This window comes from Mustelus asterias, chromosome 21 (assembly GCF_964213995.1).
Source record: "Mustelus asterias chromosome 21, sMusAst1.hap1.1, whole genome shotgun sequence".
Taxonomy (NCBI): domain Eukaryota; kingdom Metazoa; phylum Chordata; class Chondrichthyes; order Carcharhiniformes; family Triakidae; genus Mustelus; species Mustelus asterias.
In genome coordinates, this window is record NC_135821.1 from 17,918,794 (window position 1) to 17,941,189 (window position 22,396).

Genomic DNA, 22,396 nt, shown 5'->3' on the forward strand with positions numbered 1-22,396 from the left:
GGAGGCCACTCACCCCATCGAGTCTGCACCGACCACAATCCCACACAGGCTCCACCCCCACAACCCCATCTACCCTAGCTAGTCTCCCGAGCACGAAGGGGCAATTTAGCATGGCCAATCCACCCAACCCACACATCCTTAGACTGTGGGAGGAAACCAGAGCACCCGGAGGAAACCCACGCAGACACCGAGAGAATGCGCAAACTCTACACAGACAATGACCCAAGCCGGGAATCGAACCCAGGTCCCCGGCGCTGCGAGGCAGCAGTGCTAACCACTGTGCCACCGTGCCGCCCCTCCACGATGGGCCAAATGGCCTTCTTCCGCACTGTTACAATTCTGTAAATTGAGTTTGTGTCTTTATATGCCCTGTTTGTGAGCAGAACTCCACTCCGCCTGATGAAGGGGCAGCGCTCCGAAAGCTAGTGGCATTTGCTACCAAATAAACCTGTTGGACTTTAACCTGGTGTTGTTAAACTTCTTACAATTCTATTAGGGCAGATGACCAAAAGTTTAGGCAAGGATTTGGATGCAAGGAGTGTCTTAAAGGAGGAAAGTGAGATGGAGGGGCTGCTAGCTGAGGGAGGGTAATTTCAGAGCTCAGGGCCCAGGCAGCTCAATGACAATTAAAATTGGGTATCTCCAAGAGGCTGGAATTAGATGAGTGTAGAAATCTTGGAGGGTTGTGGGGACCAGAGAAAGTTAGAGAGAGAGAGAGGGGGCCATGGAAAGATTTGAAAAGATGGACGAGAACCAGGTTCCTTGCAGCAGTGTAAATCAGTTGGGTAAAATTGGCTGCGATGCCTCACGATGTGGAGATGCCGGCGTTGGACTGGGGTAAACACAGTAAGAAGTCTCACAACACCAGGTTAAAGTCCAACAGGTTTATTTGGTAGCAAATGCCACTAGCTTTTGGAGCGTGCTGCTCCTTCGTCAGGTGGAGTGGGAGATCTCCACCTGACGAAGGAGCAGCAAGCGTTCTGAAAACTAGTGGCTTGTGCTGCCAAATAAACCTGTTGGACTTTAACCTGGTGCTGTGAGACTTCTTACTGTGCGATGCCTCAGCCAGGGGAGATGGGGGCGCTGCGGCACTCACTCGGCAGCCAAGTGGGTGATCTCTTGTCCCGTCGGGCTCTTGTCGGCAGTCCTGAGTGAGTGTTGTCAGGGAAAAGGGGGTGGAGTTAGAATGAGGACAATATCACCGGGCTCTTTTTGATGCTTGATTATTTTTTTAAAGTCCTGGGTGGCGGCAGGGTGTTGAATGGCGGGCGGAGAATTAATTTGAAAGAGTTTTGGGTTTTGTTTGGTTTTCTGAGGGGTTTGTACCCAGGCTGCCTTGCGGTGGGGTGGTAAACATCACGTGACGCGGGTCAGCGGCTCGGAGCGGCTGGGCTGGAGATGGAGTTTCTGTACGGCAATCCCTTCAGCACGCAAGTCGGACAGCGGGTTGGTAAGGAAACAGCGCCGACCAAAATGCATTCCCCATTAAAGGGCGGCGGTGCTCGGTGTAGGCGGGTGGCCGGGGGTCTCGGTCTCTGTCTCTCTTGCCTGGGGAGGAGGAGGAGGGGGCCGCTGAGCCACCGGTCCCTCAACACCCTCCCCGGCTGATTGACAGCAGCGACAGCCAATCGGCGGCTGCCCGGTGCTGGGCCCGCGGCCAATAGGGGTGTAGGTGGGCGGTGCCCGGCCGCGTGATTGACAGCCGCCACCTCAGGGTGAGCAACCTTCCTACAGCTGCAGAGAAACCTCACAACATCAGATTAAAGTCGTAAGAAGTCTCCCAACATCAGGTTTATTTAGGTTTATGTTAGAAGTCTTCCAACATCAGGTTTAGGTAAGAAGCCTCACAACATCAGGTTAAAGTCCAACAGGTTTAGGTAAGAAGTCTTCCAACATCAGGTTTATTTAGGTTTAGGTAAGAAGTCTTCCAACATCAGGTTTATTTAGGTTTAGGTAAGAAGTCTTCCAACATCAGGTTTATTTAGGTTTAGGTAAGAAGTCTTCCAACATCAGGTTTAAGTCCAACAGGTTTATGTAAGAAGCTTGATGTCTTGAGGCAAATCAGAGTAGATAAATCCCCAGGACTGGACAGGGTATTCCCTCAGACCTTGAAGGAGACGAGTGTTGAAATTGCAGGGGCCCTGGCAGATATATTTAAAATGTCAGTATCCACGGGTGAGGTGCCGGATGATTGGAGGATACCTCATGTTGTTCCGTTGTTTAAAAAAGGCTCAAAAAGTAATGCGGGAAATTATAGGCCGGTAAGTTTGACGTCAGCAGTAGGTAAATTATTGGAAGGAGTACTAAGAGATGGGATCTACAAATATTTGGATAGACAGGGACTTATTAGGGAGAGTCAACATGGCTTTGTGCGTGGTAGGCCATGTTTAACCAATCTATTAGAGTTTTTCGAGGAGGTTACCAGGAAAGTGGATGAAGGGAAGGCAGTGGATGTTGTCTACATGGACTTCAGTAAGGCCTTTGACAAGGTCCTGCATGGGAGGTTAGTTAGGAAGGTTCAGTCGCTAGGTATACATGGAGAGGTAATAAATTGGATTAGACATTGGCTCAATGGAAGAACTGCACTGTTGGAGAACAGATTTTCACTCCATCTGACGAAGGGGCAGCGCTCCGAAAGCTTATGGTATTTGCTACCAAATAAACCTGTTGGACTTTAACCTGGTGTTGTGAGACTTCTTAGAATGGAAGAAGCCAGAGAGTGGTTGTGGAGGATTGCTTCTCTGAGTGGAGGCCTGTGACTAGTGGTGTGCCACAGGGATCAGTGCTGGGTCCATTGTTGTTTGTCATCTATATCAATGATCTGGATGATAATGTGGTAAATTGGATCAGCAAATTTGCTGATGATACAAAGATTGAGGTGTAGTGGACAGTGAGGAAGGTTTTCAAAGCTTGCAGAGGGATTTGGACCAGCTAGAAAAATGGGCTGAAAAATGGCAGATGGAATTTAATGCAGACAAGTGTGAGGTATTGCACTTTGGAAGGACAAACCAAGGTAGAACATACAAGGTAAATGGTAGGACACTGAAGAGTGCAGTAGAACAGCGGGATCTGGGAATACAGATACATAATTCCCTAAAAGTGGCGTCACAGGTAGATAGGGTCGTGAAGAGTGCTTTTGATACATTGGCCTTTATAAATCAAAGTATTGAGTATAAGAGTTGGAATGTTATGGTGAGGTTGTATAAGACATTGGTGAGGCCCAATTTAGAATATTGCGTGCAGTTTTGGTCACCTAATTACAGGAAGGATATTAATAAGGTTGAAAGAGTGCAGAGAAGGTTTACAAGGATGTTGCCGGGACTTGAGAAACTGAGTTACAGAGAAAGGTTGAATAGGTTAGGACTTTATTCCCTGGAGTGTAGAAGAATGAGGGGAGATTTGATAGAGGTGTATAAAATTATGATGGGTATAGATAGAGTGAATAATGCAAGCAGGCTTTTTCCACTGAGGCTAGGGGAGAAAAGAACTAGAGGACATGGGTTAAGGGTGAAGGGGGAAAAGTTTAAAGGGAATATTAGGGGGGGGCTTCTTCACACAGAGAGTGGTGGGAGTGTGGAATGAGCTGCCAGATGAAGTGGTGAATGCGGGGTCACTTTTAACATTTAAGAAAAACTTGGACAGGTACATGGATGAGAGGTGTGTGGAGGGATATGGTCCAGGTGCAGGTCAGTGGGACTAGGCAGAAAAATGGTTCGGCACAGCCAAGAAGGGCCAAAAGGCCTGTTTCTGTGCTGTAATGTTCTATGGTTCTATCAGGTTAAAGTCCAACAGGTTTATTTGGAATCACGAGTTTTCAGAGTGCTGCTCCTTCATCAGGTCTCACTGGAATCACCAGCTTTGAAAGCTCGTGATTCCAAATAAACCTGTGAGACTTCTTACTGTGCCCACCCCAGTCCAAGGCTGGCCTCTCCATATCATTCCTACAGCTGGGTGGCTGGAATTGAATCCGAGTCCCTGGTCCTGTGAGGTAGCAGTGCTAACCACTGTCTTTCATGGGATGTGGGCCTTGTAAGGCCAGCATTTGATGCCCAACCCTAATTGCCCCTTGAATGGAACTGTCCATCTGGCATAGTGGTTAGCACTGCTGCCTCACAGCGCCTGGGACCCGGGTTCGATTCCAGCCTCAGGTGTCTGTGCGAAGTTTGTACGTTCTTCCCTGTGTCTGCGTGGGGTTTCCATAGAATCCCTACAGTGCAGAAGGAGGCCATTTGGCCCATCGAGTCTGCACCGACCACAATCTCAGCCAGGCCCAATTCTCTTATTCCCCTATTCCTACGGGTGCTCTGGTTTCTGACCACTGCAAAGATTAGGTAGATTGGCCATGGTAAATGTGCACGGTTACGGATATAGGGTGGGGGGTGTAGGGCCTGGGTGGGATGCTCTTTCAGGGAGTTAGTGCAGCCTCGATGGATCAAATAGTCTCCTTCTGCATTGTTTAAAGTTTACTCATTTAGTGTCACGAGTAGGCTTACGTTAACACTGCAATGAAGTTACTGTGCAAATCCCCTAGATGTCACACTCTGGTGGCTGTTTGGGTGCGCTGAGGGAGAATTTAGCATGGCCAATACACCTAACCAGCACATTTTTAGGATTGTAGGAGGAATCTGGAGCATTGCAGCACAGGGAGGACGTGCAGTCCCTGCATTGACACTGACCCAAGCTGGGAATTGAACCTGGGTCTCTGGTGCTGTGAGGCAGCAGTGCTAACCACTGTGCCACCCATTGTGCCACGATGCTGCCTGTCTCATAGAATCGTCAACTCAATTATAGAATCCCTGTTCCCTAAGGTGTTGTTTGGCTTTGACATTTCCCTGGTGACCACCATGTGCTAGATCATAAAATTGTAGACTCATAGAGCCACTACAGTGCAGAAAGAGGCCATTTGGCCCTTCGATCCTGCAGACACTGGGAGAGTGTGCAAATATCATACTGACAGTCACCCAAGGCCAGATTTGAACTCCGGGCCCTGGCGCTGTGAGACAGCAGTGCTAACCACTGAGCAGAAACAGAAGATGCTGGAAAAACCCAGCAGGACTGACAACATCTGTAGAGAGAGAATAGAGCCAACGTTTCTATCAGCATCTTTATCATCACCATTTACATTCCCTTTGTCTAATTACAACACCCCCCTCCACCCCATCCCCACCACCACCACCACCATAGTATAAATCTTGCCCTGTTTTCTTTATCTTTAGCTCTGGTGAAGGGTCATCCTGACTTAAAATGTTGACTCCATTCTCCACAGATGCTGTCAGACCTGCTGAGTTTTTCCAGCATTGTCTGTTTTTGCTTCAGATTCCAGCTTCCGCAGTAATTTTCCTTTATCTCAGGTTGAGCAGCCTTCCTGCAGCTGGTTGGCGAGTGGGGCATTCTTTCATGGGATGTGGGTATAGTTGGTAAGGCTAGCATTTGACGCCCGTACCCAGTTAACAGAGTTGCTTGCTCGGCACAGTGGTTAGCACTGCTGCCTCACAGCACCAGGGACCCGACCTCGGGTAACTGTCTGTGTGGAGTTTGCACATTCTCCTGAGTCTGCGTGGGTTTCCTCCAGGGGCTCCAGTTCGCTCCCACAGTCTTAAGATGTTCAGGTCAGGTTGAATGGCCATGGTAAATTGTCCATTGCTGTCCAAAGGTGGATTAGCCATGGTAAATGTGCGGGGTTATGGGGATAGGGTGGGAGAAGGCCTGGGTGGGATGTTCATTCAGAGAGTTGGTGCAGACTCGATGGGCTGGATGGCCTCCTTCTGCATTGTAGGCATTCTGTGGTTTTGGGATGGTGAACAGTCAGCCACATCATAAAGTCATGGAGTTTTACAGCATAGAAAGAGGCCCTTCAGCCCATTGTGTCCATGCCAGCCATCAAGCACCCATTTACTCTAATCCCATTTTCCAGCACTTGGTCCGTAGCCTTGTCTGCTGTGACGTTTCAAGTGCTCATCTAAATGCTTCTTAAATGTTGTGAGGGTTCCCGCCTCTACCGCCCTTTCAGGCAGCGAGTTCCAGATTCCCACCACCCTCTGGGTAAAAAAATCTTTCCAAGGAAAACCAGCCCTGCCAATCCAGCCTCTCTTCACAGCTGAAATGCTGCAACACGGGCAACATCCTGCTGAATCTTCTCTGCACCTTCTCTAGTGCAATCACTTCCTTCCTATAGAGTGGCAACCAGAACTGCACACCGTACTCTGCTGTGGCCTAACCAGTGTTTTATAAAGCTTCATCATAACCTCCATGCTCTTATATTCAGTGCCTTGATTAATAAAGGCAAGTATCCCATATGCCTTCCTAACCACCTTATCTACCTGTCCTGCTGTCTTCAGCGATCTATGGACATGCTCCCCAAGGTCCCTCTGATCCTCTTTACTTCCTAGAGTCTGACCATTTATTGTATATTCCCTTGCCTTGTTTGTCCTCCCAAAATCACTGTGGACTTTGGAGTCACATGTAGGCCAGAACAGATAAGGATGGCAGATTTCCTTCCCTTACAATATATTAGTGAACCAGATGGGTTTTTAATGACAATCGGTGATAGTTGTCTTGGTCACCATCAGTAATTAAGCTTTCAGTGTCAGTACTGCATATTTACCCAGGGGTTGCAAATTTCAGGTCAGTTTGAAAATGTTTAATTGGTAGCTCCTTCCTTAGCAATAGAAAATGTTGAAATGAAGTGTTTGGGATGTGGAGTTAACATAAAAACAAATAACTGCAGGTGTTGGCTTTCTGAACACTGCAAGTACTGGAAAAGCTCAGCAGGTCTGACAGCATCTGTGGAGAGAGGAATGTTTCGAGTCCAATATAACTCTCCTTTGGAACTCCATCATACTGGACTCAACATTAATTCTGCCAGACCTGCTGGAGTGTTTTCCACACTTTGTTTTTACTTGTGTTCAGGATGTGGGGATTGTTATGGTGGCAAAGTGGTAATATCACTGGACTAGTAATCCCAGGCTAATGCTCTGGGGACGCGGGTTCGAAACCCACCACGGCAGCTGATAGAATAAAGCTGTGACATAAATCTAATCTCAGTAATGGTGGACCATGAAACTATAATTGATTGTTGTAAAAACACATCCGGTTCACTAATGTCTTTGAGGGAGAGAAATCTGTCATCCTTGCATGTGACTCCAGATGTGGAGATGCCGGCGTTGGACTGGGGTAAACACAGTAAGGCATCTAACAACACCAGGGTTAAAGTCCAACAGGTTTATTTGGTAGCAAACGCCACTAGCTTTTGGAGCGCTGCTCCTTCGTCAGGTGAGTGGGAGTTCTGTTCACAAACAGGGCATACAAAGACACAAACTCAATTTACAGAATAAAGACTCGCATTCCAATCATTATTCATTATTCTGTAAATTGAGTTTGTGTCTTTATATGCCCTGTTTGTGAACAGAACTCCCACTCACCTGACGAAGGAGCAGCGCTCTGAAAGCTAGTGGCTTTTGCTACCAAATAAACCTGTTGGACTTTAACCTGGTGTTGTTAAACTTCTTACTGTGATTCAAGACCCATAGCAATGTGGCTGTCTCTGAAATGGTGAGCAAGCCCCTCAGTTCAAGGGCAATTAGGGATGGGTAACAAATGCTGGCCTTGTCAGCGACACCCTCATCCCATGAAAGAATGAATAATATGGAGGTCGAATAGCACAGATGCGTTTTAGAAGAAGAATACATGAGAAAGGAATGAAAGAAATGAAAACAGGAAATGCTGGGATTGCCCGGGGGCTGTCAGCATCTGTGGATGGAGAAATAGCATTCAAAGAACAGTACAGCACAGGAAACGGACCCTTCGGCCCTCCAAGCCTGTGCCACTCATTGGTCCAACTAGACCATTCGTTTGTATCCCTCCATTCCCAGACTGCTCATGTGACTATCCAGGTAAGTCTTAAACGATGCCAGCGTGTCTGCCTCCACCACCCTACTTAACAGCGCATTCCAGGCCCCCACCACTCTGTGTAAAAAACGTCCCTCTGACATCTGAGTTATACCTCACCCCTCTCACCTTAAGCCCGTGACCCCTCGTGATCGTCACCTCTGACCTGGGAGATTCAGGGCGATAAGTGCTGGGAAAGGTTTGTGATGTGACAGACTTTCTGTATGTCCAGAGGCAGGGGAAGGAGGGAGGAACCAAGGAAAGGTCTGTAACCGGGTGGAAGGCAGGAGAAATTAAATGGCAGTCCAATCACTGTTCCTGTCCCTGCCTCTACCCAAATCCTATTACATTCTAATCTTTTTCCCAATTCTGATGAACGACTAGCTCTGTCTCTCGATTAGCAGGTGTTCCGGAACTGTTCTGTATTTCCAGTATTCTGTTTTTATTTCAAATTTCCAGCATGGGCGGCACGGTGGCACAATGGTTAGCACTGCTGCTTCACAGCTCCAGGGACCTGGGTTCGATTCCCGGCTTGGGTCACTGTCTGTGTGGAGTTTGCACATTCTCCTCGTGTCTGCGTGGGTTTCCTCTGGGTGCTCCGGTTTCCTCCCACAGTCCCCCAAAGATGTGCGGGTTAGGTTGATTGGCCATGCTAAAAAATTGCCTCTTCGTGTCCTGAGATGCGTAGGTTAGAGGGATTAGTGGGTAAATGTGTAGGGATATGGGGGTAGGGTGGGATTGTGGTCGGTGCAGACTCGATGGGCCAAATGGCCTCTTTCTGCACTGTAGGGATTCTATGATTTGTCACATTCTCTGTTTTTGCTTTAGTGGTGGAAGGATATGTAGAAGAAATAGTAAATTATGTTGCCAGGCTGGGGTCAAGTAAGGCAGGAGGAGGCTAGCTTGGAGTATAAACAAACACCAGCATATCCTAGTTGTGCCCAGTGGCCTTGTTTCAGAGCTGTAGATGCGATGTAGGGTACTGTGTACACAGTCTGGTTCTGCTGTGTGCCATCTAGTTTAGCCACCAGATGCCAAATATTTGCGTTGGGACAGCCCGAGTTCATGATTTATAAATACACAAGTTTGTTTGTTTATTTCACATTCCTAAAGAAGTTCTGAGCCTTTCCTTTACTGCAAGACACCCGCATATTGCTGGATTAATTTTTTTTTTTGAATGGTTATAGTTGTAGGCCTTCAAGTCAGATGTGGTTTCAGATGTTCCTGCGGCACGGAGCCAATTTCAATCTGTTAAACAAATGGTTTGAATTTGGATCTGTGTATTGTTCTCCCATAAATACTGAAGCATCACTTTCAGTGAATCCCTAAAATGAACTTAACTCTGCATTTCTGCTTTACTGCCGTGGGCTGCGTTATTGAATTTGTTTTGTTGTGACTGAGAGGCCACAGGTTGTTCAATCATATGGGGCTGAGTGGGATCTTCAGATTACTACCTGAGTGGCTGTAAATTGGGAGAGGGGAGTGTGCAGCGGGACCTGGGTGTCCTTGTGCACCAATCACTGAAGGTAAGCATGCAGGTTCAGCAGGTGGTAAAGAAGGCAAATGGCAGGTTGGCCTTCGTTGCGAGAGGTTTTGAGTACAGGAGCAGGGATGTATTGTTGCAGTTATACAGGGCCTTGGTAAAGCCACATCTAGAGTATTATGTGCAGTTTTGGCCTCCTTTTCTGAGTAAGGATGTTCTTGCTCTCGAGGGAGTGCAGCGAAGGTTTACCAGGCTGATTCCGGGGATGGCGGGACTGATGTATGAGGAGAGATCGACTAGGTTAGGATTGTTTTCGCTGGAGTTCAGACGAGTGAGGGGGGAATCTCATAGAGACTTATAAAATTCTAACAGGACTAGACAGGGTAGATGTGGGGAGTATGTTCCCGATGGTGGGGGAGTCCAGAACCAGGGGTCACAGTCTGAGGATTCAGGATAGACTATTTAGGACGGAGATGAGGAGACATTTCTCCACCCAAAGAGTAGTGAGCCTGTGGAATTCATTACCACAGGAAGTAGTTGATGCCAAAACATTGAATGTATTCAAGAGGCGGCTGCATATAGCACTTGGTGCGAATGGGACAAAGGTTATGGGGAGAAAGCAGGATTAGGCTATTGAGTTGGATAATCAGCCATGATCGTGATGAATGGCGGAGCAGGCTCGAAGGGCCAAAGGCTCCTATCTTCTATGTTTCATGTGATGCTCACCTCCAGTTGAAATCACTGCAGAACAATCTGGAAAGGGAGGCATGGCAGGTTCTTCCCCTCGAGAGTTACTGTGACAGCAGAAATCACTCGCTCGGCACTAACCAGGAATTGGAACTTGGACAGAATTCAGAACATGGAATTTTTATGGTCAAAATAGTCTTGTTGATTTTTATTAGGTGAAGTGGTCATTCCCAATAAAAAATATTTCAAATCCGTCAGGATATTTATGCAACGAAAATGCCGTGGATGCTGGCGATCCGAAATAAAATGAGACAGTGCTGGAAAACGCCCAGCAGGTCCGATCACATCTGTGGCTAGGGAAACAAGAGTTAATATTATGGGTGGCCAACTTGCATTCATCATTATCTCCAGTTCAAGGGTTCCTTTGAAGAGCGGCTTCTTCAAGTTGAGCCGATTCTGTGCGGCTGTATTAGATAAGGAGGGCATATACGAGTAAGAAAGGTAAATATTTTTATTTAGTATCTTGGTACATTTCTCAAATGTCTCTGGACATGATCTTGAAGTGCAGAAACTATTTATGTTTGACAGGTTACTGTCATTAGGTCTGACGACAAAAGACATCACAAGTTCCCTCCCAGTGTGTACACTCCCAGCAGAAAACAGGGTTGGAATCTTGCTAGTTTGTTTTGCTCATTAGCCCAAGGCAACTTTCTCCACACTACTGCCTCAGCCAAGCTTGGCTCAGTTAACTTGGCATAGTCAGTGGTGATCGATCCTGGGACTGTGGCTTGTTTGCACAGATATACAGTTTCATGACATTGAAGATGCATTTACCTATGAGTGTTTAATATAAATCTGTGCAGTGTAAACAGCTACACTGTAATTGTTTCTTAAATGCAGTGTCTATTGACACCGCTGTGATAATCAATGAACCCTTGTGGCACAGCTAACAGTCTTTTATACTGTGGAGATCACTGGGGTAAACGCAGCAAGAGTTTTAACAACACCAGGTTTATTAGGTTTATTTGCTCCATCTGACGAAGGAGCAGCGCTCCGAAATCTAATGGTATTTGTTACCAAATAAACCTGTTGGACTTTAACCTGGTGTTGTTAAAACTCTCACAGTCTTTTATACAGCAGGCAGTTTTTTTTTATTCGGCAAAGTAAACCAAGTCCATTTACGCCACCTATTTGAAAAGATTCTCTTCTCCCAGTGTTGATGGATCTTTAAAATAGTTCTGGATCTAAATCTGCAGCTTTGCCAAAAATTAATAGGTTGTTCCTTGAGCCGCACCCCGGTGGCACAGTGGTTAACACTGCTGCCTCACAGTGCTAAGGACCCGGGTTCGATTCCCAGTTTGGGTCACTGTCTGTGCGGAGTTCGCATGTTCTCCCCGTGTCTGCCTGGGTTTCCTCCGGGTGCTCCGGTTTCCTCCCACAGTCCTAAAGATGTGCAGATTAGGTTGATTGGCCATGCTAAATTGCCCCTTAGCGTCAGGACGAGTAGCGGGGTAAATATGTGGACTATGGGGATAGGCCCTGGGTGGGATTGTTGCTGGTGCAGGCTCGAAGGCGGCACAACGGTTAGCACTGCTGCCGCACAGCGCTAAGGACCCATGTTCAATTCCCGGCTTGGGTCACTGTCTGTGCAGAGCTTGCACGTGTCTGCGTGGGTTCCCTCCGGGTGCTCCGGTTTCCTCCCACAGTCTGAAGGACGTGCTGGTTCAGTGCATTGGCCATGCTGAATTCTCCCTCAGTGTACCCGAACAGGCGTCAGAGTATGGTGACTAGGGGATTTTCACATTAACTTCATTGCCGTGTTAATGTAAACCTACTAGTGACTTGGGTTTAAACTTTAAACTGTGTACCAGGATTTGTTAAAATCCGCCCATTGCTTTTTGAGATATATTGTTTAAAAACTAACAACAAGGATGAAGACATTACATTGTCCTTAAAATCTATCCCTGTCACACTCAGCAGTGCGAGCTCCAGATGTGAATAACTGGCATGTTTTAATTTGGGCGCTATTGAAGGGGAATAATGAACAAAACTTTCAAGGATACATTTACTGCTCATCTATCAGATGGAGACAAAGGCTATTTCAATATAGAGGTTGTCAGTTGTCAATTCTAAATGTTGACTTTGCATCGCAAGATTAAAAAGTCATTTATGAACGATTTTGGAAAATTAGTTGCAGATGTTTGATATCTGTTGATGAGAGCAAAAGTCTAATTCTCCTGCAGCTTTTTACAATTGTGCAATGAGGCCTAGTGGTATTATCACCAGACTATTAATCCAGGAACTCAGCTAATCTTCTGGAGGATCCGGGTTCGAATCCCGCCACGGCAGATGGTGGAATTTGAATTCAATAAAAAATATCTGGAATTAAGAATCTACTGATGACCATGAAATCATTGTTGATTGTCGGAACAACCCATCTGGTTCAATAATGCCCTTTAGGGAAGGAAATCTGCCGTCCTTACCTGGTCTGGCCTACATGTGACCCCAGACCCACAGCAATATGGTTGACTCTCAACTGCCCTCCAAGGGCAGCAAGGGATGGGCATTAAATGTTGGCCAGCCAGCGACGCCCATGTCTCACGAATGATTTTTAAAAATTGAGTTGCACTGTCTGAGTAAGGGCTGGAGATGATATTCTTGCTGATTGGCTGGCTGTTTCCAGCACTGACAGGCTTTTTAAAATTTCTGATTCGCAGCACCTATAATATTATGAACTTTAATTGATGTGAGAATTTTGTTCTCCACCAAATAAAACTGGAAGAAGGCGCTCAGTTGATCTCGTAGTTTTGGAATGAGGCTTAATCTCAGCAGTATGGATCAGGTTCATTTCTGGGTTTATGCTGTGTTAGCCAATTTTGGTTGGTGATGGTTGGGCATGAGGTTTGGCCACAGCCCTCCAGATTATGGAAGAGAAACATGACTAGGGTTCCACTCTGTTCACTGCACAGTGAACAATCTTCATGCTGGATCTGTGATGCTTTCTATAGAAACATAGGAATTAGAATTAGGCAATTCAGCCCTTGGAGCCTGCTCTGCCATTCAATCAGATCATGGCTGATCTCTTCCTGGTCTCAAATCCACCTCTCCACCTGTTCCCCATATCCCTTTAACCCCTTTTTTAAAATCAGAAATATATCTATCTCCTTCTTGACACCAGACTCCACCATGCAGTCAACTTGCCAACATTCATTTGTCAAGGATACACCTGAACAATGGCCACTTGGGTGAGATTCCAGAGACTGTCTATTGTGTTTTGAACTATACTCCAGTGAGTGAGCCTATTGTGTTTTGAACTGTTCTCCAGTGAGCAGTCAAATCCCATAAGAGGGAGGAAGAAGGAAAAGAGAATTCTCTATTTTGTCCCTCGAGACTGTTCCACAAATTATTTAGATCACGGCTGATCTAAATGTTAACACTAGCAACTTTCACAACCTCGACATCTCCAAGTGCTTTGCTGCCAATTATGTATTTTTGCAGCATTATAAAGTCGGAAACACAGCAGCCAGGTTTGTGAATCTCAGCTCCTCTAAATAGCAATGTGACAACTGGCAATCTGCTTAGTTGAGGGATAAATATTGGCCAGGACATTGGGAGAATACTCCTGCTATTCAAAATGAAGCCTTGGAATCACTTACATCCACCTGAGAGGGAAGATGGAGCCTTTTTAAAAGACCTGTCATCTGAAAGCTGGCACCTTCTGAAGCACAGTAAGAAGTCTCACAACACCAGGTTAAAGTCCAACAGGTTTATTTGGCAGCACTAGCTTTCGGAGCCTCAAGCTCCTTCAGGTGAGTGAGGACTTGTGTTCACAAACAGGGCATATAAAGACACAAACTCAATTTACAAGATAATGGTTGGAATGCGAGTCTTTACAGGTAATCAAGTCTTAAAGGTACAGACAATGTGAGTGGAGAGAGGGTTAAGCACAGGTTAAAGAGATGTGTATTGGCTCCAGCCAGGACAGTTAGTGAGATTTTGCAAGCCCAGGCAAGTCGTGGGGGTTACAGATAGTGTGACATGAACCCAACTGTAACCTCCACGACTTGCCTGGGCTTGCAAAATCTCACTAACTGTCCTGGCTGGAGACAATACACATCTCTTTAACCTGTGCTTAACCCTCTCTCCACTCAAATTGTCTGTACCTTTAAGACTTGATTACCTGTAAAGACTCGCATTCCAACCATTATCTTGTAAATTGAGTTTGTGTCTGTATATGCCCTGTTTGTGAACATAAGTCCTCACGCTCCTGAAGAAGGAGCTTGAGGCTCTGAAAGCTTGTGCTGCCAAATAAACCTGTTGGACTTTAACCTGGTGTTGTGAGACTTCTTACTGTGCTTATCCCAGTCCAACGCCGGCATCTCCACATCATACCTTCTGAAGCTGCAGCACTCGATCAGAATTGCACTGTCAGTCGAGATTATGTGCCCAGGTCTCTGGAGTAGGACATGAACCCATGACGTTCTGACTCCCAAGTCAGGAGTGCTCTCCTGGAGCCATGGCTCAAAGAAATGGTGGTGAGCTGTTAACAATTGCCCCTGGAACTTTCAAGTGTGTTTGAGGAATTGAAAGAAATTGAGTTACAGTAATAGGTATTTTCAGATGTCAAAATAGGAAACTGGATAAGCATTAGGTAACTTCTTTAGTTGTCAAGATAATATAACCTGGAACAGACAAGCGTACAATGCTCCACTCTCTGGGTGAATTGGGTAAATAAATGGTTAATAAATTGCCTAGTATTGCTGTTTCAGTGTAATACCACTAAAGGCTATACCTGATGGAGATCTTTAAGATTATGAAAAGGCATTATGGGGTAGATGGAGAAAAATGTTTCAACTTGACAGAGGCCAAAACCTAGGGAGCCGTCAGTATGAGTCAGTAATATATCCGAAAGAGAATTCAGGAGAAATCTTTGCCCAGTGAATGATGCGAATGTGGAACTTGATACCACAAGCAGTAGTTGAGGTGAATAGCATTGATGCATTTAAGGGTAAACTAGATTAATATACGACAGAGAAAGGAGTAGAAGGTTTTGTTGGTATCATGAGAAGAGATTTTGTGGCTAATGTGAATCATAAACTGAAGGGATGAATTAGATCAAATGGCCTGTTTCTGTGCTGTACCTTCTGCATTGCCTCAGTGACCTCAATGTAAAGATTGCCTGTAATTTACAGTATTGATGAGTGGAATCTAAAGTGAAATATGCAATTCGTTAAAGTAATATTGCAAGGGAAGTGATCTGATGGTATCAAAGAACAGTACAGCACAGGAACAGGCCCTTCGGCCCTCCAAGCCCGTGCTGATCATGATGCCCCAATTAAACAAAAAAAATCCTTCTGTCCTTACTCGGTCCGTATCCCTCTATTCCCTCCCTCCCATCCAGATGCCTCTTAAATGTTGCTACGGTGCCTGCTTCTACGACCTCCTCTGGCAGCACGGTCCAGGCACCCACCACTCTCTGCGTGAAAAACCTCCCCTGCACATCTCCCTTAAACCATTCCCCCTCTCACCTTGGACCTGTGCCCCCTTGTAATTGATACTTCCACCCTGGGAAAAAGCCTCTGACTATCCACCCAGTCGATGCCCCTCATAATTTTGTAGACCTCTATCAGGTCTCCCCTCAGCCTCCATCTTTCCAGTGAAAAACAATCCTAGTTTATTCAACCTCTCCTCATAACCAATGCCCTTGAGACTAGGCAACATCCTAGTGAACCTTCTTTGCACTCTGTCCAAAACTTCCAAGTCCTTCTGGTAGTGTGGCGACCAGAACTGCACGCAGTACTCCAAATGTGGCCTAACCAACATTTTAGATTGCTGCAACATGATTTGCCAACTCTTGTACTCAATATGTATTAGTATCAGTAAGCATGTGGACTCCTATTCTGCAGGTCGCTGAGATGGAAGCAGTCTAGGTTAGTACTCTGATGATAAACAACCAAAAGCAGGTTCTGGGAAAATTGTGCTGTTAATATTAGAGATCTGTCAATTAAAATCCAAAGATCCCCCTCTTACTCTGATATCTCTAGTACGTTCCCATTTAGCACGTAATTGTCAGCACATAATCTTCCCTCGGTCAAATCTGATAAACATTCTTTGTATTAAATGGCACAGCCATTTCTCTAGCTACAGAGCTTTTTGGCACCCTTTCTGAATTTGTGCACTTAGATATTCATGGTTCTCCAGTGGTCGCAATTTCGTACCGTCTGCAAACCCAAACATAATTGATTTAGCAGAAGGAATTATAAACAGCAGCAGCTCCAACATTCATAGAATCGTACGCAATGAAGGAAGTCATTCAATCCATTGTATCTGTCCTAGAGCTTTGGTGGAGCTATCCAATTAATCCCACTTTCCTGTTCTTTGCTCTTAACCCTGCAAATGTTTCCTTTAAAGTATATATCCCTTTTAACAGTCACAAAATTTACTTCCACTGTCCTTTCAAGAATTGTATTCCAGATAATGTAGCATTTACTTTTCCCTTGCTCTCGTTCATTGAAACATCGGCAGAAGAACATGTTTCAATCAGCTATTTGCACTGCTACTCGTTCTCTACTTACCAACTATTTGCCAATACATTTCCAGCTCTCCCCTGGGCTTAGACCTACTGTGGTTGTCTATTATACAGGACAGTGTCATGTTTCCTCCTGGAATCCTGGTGGGTATTCTCTTATTTCTCCCCTATCTACTAGCTCTTGTCCCTTCAAAGAAATCCATTAAATTAGTCAAGCACTCTTAAACCATGTTGTCTCTGATTCTCTCCTGCCCATCAAAATGTTCCATTTTATGTTCTACTTCATAATGCTCTCAAAAACCTTCCCAACTATGCAGCTACAGCTGAATGCATCTATATTTTCCAGCTCATCTTTCATCCTTTTGTTCTTGGAATAGTTTTTTTTCAATCCTTTAGAGTTTGGCTTGGGTCCAGTTAACCACGAGGATTTTGAGCCAATTCCTTCAGACTTCTGGCATGAAAAGCTGTTGGAGCCTTGAGATTCAAAAGCCACTTCAATGAGTCTCCTTGAGATCTAAATACTTGTTGGTGCAAATCTCAATAAGTGCATGCTTTCTTATTCCAAATAACAACAGCAACAAAAATCTCGGGCAGTTTGTGATCACGTATTCTGCCATCAGCATTGTTTTATAATGCGCACCATTGGATAGTCTTAACTAGCTTGTATTGTTCAGAATCCTTTTAACTAGAAACTGTGTAACTCAATGCCGTGTGTTGCAGTGACTCTTCACAACTCTTTGGAAAAGTATGCCCGCTGGCACTGTCACCAGTGATGACATGATCTCATTGTGCATCTGCCTTGATGTATTGTAATGTTTGAAGGTGCTGTCGTATAGCAGAAATCTGATCCAATTCAAAGAATGTAATCTCTTGGAAATGGAGGAAACCCTTGTCTGTCAGCTAGTGTTTGCTCCAGATGATTTCAGATGATCCGGTTAAAGTTAGAAAACTAGATGGAGAAATTGTTTTACATTTTGTACTTTTTCCCCTCTTCCCCTCTTTCCCCCCCCCCCCCCCCCCCCCCCCCCTTTATAATTCTGGTATCACTCTGATTTTCATCATTTTGCCATTGGCATTATACATTCAGCTGCTAAGGCTCTTAAACTCTGGGCTACCCTTCCTAAATTTTTCTACCTCTCTTTCTTCCTGTAAGCATTCCTTAAAACCAACCTCTTGACGAAGCTTTGGTCGTGGTGTCTCCTTATGTGCCTTATCAAACTTTGTTATGAGTGTTTTACTGGAAGCTAAGTCACTTGTGGCTTGCTTTGCATGGTAGAAGGGACCTCCATTTGTATTACAATAATCACGTCGTTGCCGCATTGAGTGATCGCTGTGACTCATAGTCATCCCGCTCTGGCCAGGTAATTGGGGATTGGTACCTGTTCCCTGGTAACTAGTTGGTGGATTCTGCCCACTTGGCCCCTGCAGGTAGTTTAAGCGGTGAGTCAAAGTCACCTCACTGTGGTGGGCACAGTCATCCAACACCAGAGCCAGTAACTGCCCAGCTACAAGACTGTAGCTTGGGGTGGAACATGAGAAGTATAATTGGATATAATGTCACTAAAGGTTTGACTTTTTTTTTGCTCTCTGCTTCAGGTGAAGTGGCAAGGCAATGCCCTAATTGACGCTCTGGCTGAAGCAATGGGAAGCCAATCAGTGCTCAATTGATTAGAATCCTGTTAATTTGGAAAAAAAATATTTAGTCTGCTTTGTGAATTCTCAACAAGCACAAACCTCATTCCAAACAATAACAATAAAATCTCTGACCGTCTGTTTGCACATTCTGCCAGCAACATTGTTTTTACGATTCAATACAATTGGGCATTAATAACTGCCATGTGATGTTGAGTAGTCTTTTAACTCAACACTCAGTGAACTAAAGCTATTTGCCACAGTCTTTCTGGTATGTTCTGGTTAGAGCTCAAACTCATTAGTCCCATTGCCAATGATGACAGGATGCCAATCGGTGTCCACGCTCTTTGAGATTTAATTATGAAATGTCCCTATTGAGAGTTAACTTGCATTCCGTATTGGGCAAGTAGAATCTACCAGTGTGGATTGCTGAGTGGCTTAGTTTGATGGGTTTTTAAGTATCTGATAAACCTGACTAGCAAAATCTTTGTTGCTGGGTATGGTGGTCCAAGGCCTTGCACGTAATGCTGTTCTTTGTGTCTGAGTCGAGGCTATGCCTGTCATTCGCATCAGCTGAAGGAGTCTCATAACCAAGCCTGATTGTATCCTTCTCCAAGACCCCCTCATACCCATGCAGCACTGAATGCTATGTACTGACCATCATTGGAGAACCTGACCACGTTCTTTTTCCACAGCCCTTCTCCTGGCCAAAGGTGAGGGTATTTGATCTGCTTTAGACTTCTGGTACCTAACTGCCTTAAGTTAGTTGCGCAATTATTCCACAGTGACTTATCCGCCCTTTAATAATGCATGGAAATGTAACCTGTGGGGAATCGAGGACATAAACACATAATTAGGAGTGTGATGTGATGCACTTCTGTCCTGTATTATTCCATGCCCAAGGCTGTCAGTGTCTTGGGAGAATTTGTGTGCTTGGTATCTCATGATGAAAATTTTGTTCCGTTAATATTTCAGCAGCATTTTCTAAAAGAATATTTCACAATGGTGTAGTAAACTAGTCCAAGGTGATTCACGAGAGGGTTAAGAAAGAAAATTTGACACCGAACCACGTTAAAAGTAAAAGGCTTCATCCAGGAGCTGTCGAGGTTGGTTGTGTACAGTTCCTGTTGGATCCTGACGCAAGTTCTGACTTCATACTTCTCCATCACTAAGACTGCCTACTTCTACCTCCTGGAACATTACCAATCTCCACTCCCTGCCTCACCTGATCAGCTGCTGAAAATCTCATCTATGTCTTTCTTGCATCAAATGCTTTCCTGCTCAGCCTTGCACCCTGTAGACACTTGAAATTACCTGAAACTCTGCTGCCTGAGTTCTAACTTGTCTACTTTACCCCCGTTAAGATCTACCTCTTTTTGGCCAAGCTGTTAGTCACCTGTTCCAATATCTCCCTATGGCTCCATGTCAAATTTTCATAAATGTTTTCATAGAATCCCTACAGTGCAAACTGAGGCCATTTGGCCCATCGAGCCTGCACCGACCACCATCCCACCCAGGCCTCATTCCCGTAACCTCACATATTTACCCTATTAATCCCCTGACACTAGAGTCAATTTAGCACGGCCAATCAACCTAACCCGCACTTCTTTGGACTGTGGGAGGAAACTGGAACACCCGGAGGAAACCCATACAGACACGGAGGGGGGGGGTAATGTGCAAACTCCACACAGACAGTGACCCGAGGCAGGAATTGAACCCGGGTACCTGGCACAGTGAGGCAGCAGTGCTAACCACTGTGGTGTGCGTGTTTTGCAGTCACTACTTTTAAGGACTTTGGAATGTTTTAATATGTTAAAGGTATAAAATACATATAGGTTTTTGCCATATTTCTCAATGATTTATTGGATTCTAGAATCTAAGATGATGTTTTAAAAAGAGAAACCGAGATGCTTGATAGTTTTGGCAAATGTAATGTTATACTGAATCATGCAGACCAGCAAGGCTTCAGATCTGAACACTGGTGAGTGATCCAAGAGGACATGCAGTTGACTTAATTTCCCCAACAAAGAAGGAAGTAAATGGTTGATATTCAATTCTCAATCTCCAAATTGCAAATCAGTGACCCTTGTTGAAGCTTGCTACTCAGTAGCTGAGAACTGGGAAAATCTAGAATGCTCAGTGCAGCCTAATTGTCTTATTTTTCAGTTTCACTGGCATGGAGTCTGCTTTGTAAGTTAGCAGCTGGAGAATAAATTAGTTGTCCTCGGCCACTTTTCCCCGTGAAAAGTTTTTTCTGTTTCTCTCCTCCTCCTGAAGGGCGGACACAGTGGTTAGCACTGCTGCCTCACAGCGCCAGGGACCCGGGTTCGATTCCCGGTCTTGGGTCGCTGTCTGTGTGGAGTTTGCACGTTCTCCCCGTGTCTGCGTGGGTTTCCTCCGGGTGCTCCGGTTTCCTCCCACAGTCTGAAAGACGTGTTGGTTAGGTGCATTGACCCAAACAGGCGCCGGAGTGAGGCGGCTAGGGGAATTTCTCTAACTTCATTGCAGTGTTAATGTAAGCCTTGTGACTAATAAATTAAAAAAAAAATTGGTGGCTTATTCTGTCAGATGATTACTCAACATAACAACCCTCCCACCCTTCATGTTTCTGCTTAATTTGTAAGGTTCTTCATAAATCAGGGACAAGTAAAGACCATTGTCCAGAGTTTGTGCTAATTTGTGCAATCTGCCAAACCTTGTAAAATTGAAGAATTTTAAGTGGAATTTGTATCCAGTGCAGATAAGATTCTCCATGAAATTTATGCTAGTTTTTTAAAAAGTTATTTTTATGACTGCAGAACTAGCCCCCACCTCCAGATTGAAGTTACAAGGATGGCATGTTTCTGCTCATTTTGCCTATTTTCCACCCTTCAAAGAAACTCTTCAAACTGAGCTTTTTTTTAAGCTCAAAGTCACTAGCAGGCATGTTTAAATATTAAGCTTTTAATTTACCAAGGAAACGACCACTGTAAAACCAATTACATGGCCCATACGGTTTTTCAAAGTCATTTGCAATTATTTCAAACTGTGTTCCTCACAGGCAGTGGAGTAGACACTCATTAAAATATTTTTATAAACCCATTTTTAGCTGTATTAATTGCACCAAGTTACCACTTAAATACATCAAGGAATTTTTTTCACTAACTCAGCGAAGAACAGCCTCCTTTGCACTATCTGATTTGTGCTGGTTTGTGGGAGATGCTGCAATTTGGTAGTTGTGCAAATACGTTTGAACAGAAATGAGAGGTAGAATTCTCCGGCCATTCACGGCAGCAGAATTCTCCGGTCCCGCTGCAGTCAACGGAGATTCGGCTGAGTGGGACGTGAGTGGCTGAAGAATTCCAGCCATGAACAGTAACTTCATAAAATACCTGCACTACAGAAGGAGGCCATTCGGCCCATCGAGCCTGCACTGACAACAATCCCACCCTATCCCCGTAACCCCACACATTTATCCTGCTAATCTCCCCAAAGTTAGGGTCAGTTTGGCATGGCCAATCAACCTAATCCGCACATCTTTGGAGTGTGGGAGGAAACCAGAGCACCCGGAGGAAACCCATGCAGATACTGGGAGAACGTGCAAACTCCACACAGACAGTGACCCAAGACCATAAGACACAGGAACAGAATCGAGTCTGCTCCGCCATTCAATCATGGCTGATATTTTTCTCATCCCCATTCTCCTGCCTTTTCCCCATAACTCCTGATCCCCTTGTTAATCAAGAACCTATCTTTCTCTGTCTTAAAGACACTCAATGACCCGGCCTCCACAGCCTTCTGCGGCAAAGAGTTCCACAGATTCACCACACTCTAGCTGAAGAAATTCCTCCTCATCTCTGTTTTAAAGGATCGTCCCTTTAGCCTGAAGTTGTGCCCTCTGGTTCTAGTTTTTCCTACTAGTGGAGACATCCTCTCCGCATCCACTCTATCCAGGCATCGCAGTATCCTGTAAGTTTCAATAAGATCCCCCCTCATCCTTCTAAACTCCAATGAGTACAGACCCAGAGTCCTCAACCGTTTCTCATACGACAAGCTCTTCATTCCAGGGATCATTCTTGTGAACATCCTCTGGACCCTTTCCAAGGCCAGCACATCTGCCCTTGGATACGGGGCCCAGAAGTGCTCACAATATTCCAAATGGGGTCTGACCAGAGCCTTATACAGCCTCAGAAGTACAT

General features: G+C 45.2%; 1 protein-coding gene across 3 annotated transcripts in view; it reads left to right on the forward strand.

Annotated features, from left to right (window-relative positions):
- The first annotated feature begins 1,163 nt into the window (after window positions 1-1,163).
- The window catches only part of LOC144509162 (TOM1-like protein 2), a 115,841-nt gene continuing 94,608 nt past the window's right edge, over window positions 1,164-22,396 (forward strand). For 2 of the 3 annotated variants that reach the window (XM_078237584.1, XM_078237585.1), the window contains exon 1: window positions 1,164-1,450. In XM_078237584.1, the coding sequence (XP_078093710.1) occupies window positions 1,399-1,450 (52 nt within the window). In that variant the 5' untranslated portion in view covers window positions 1,164-1,398. The remainder of the gene's footprint in view (window positions 1,451-22,396) is intronic. The other variant, XM_078237583.1, reaches the window with a different exon arrangement.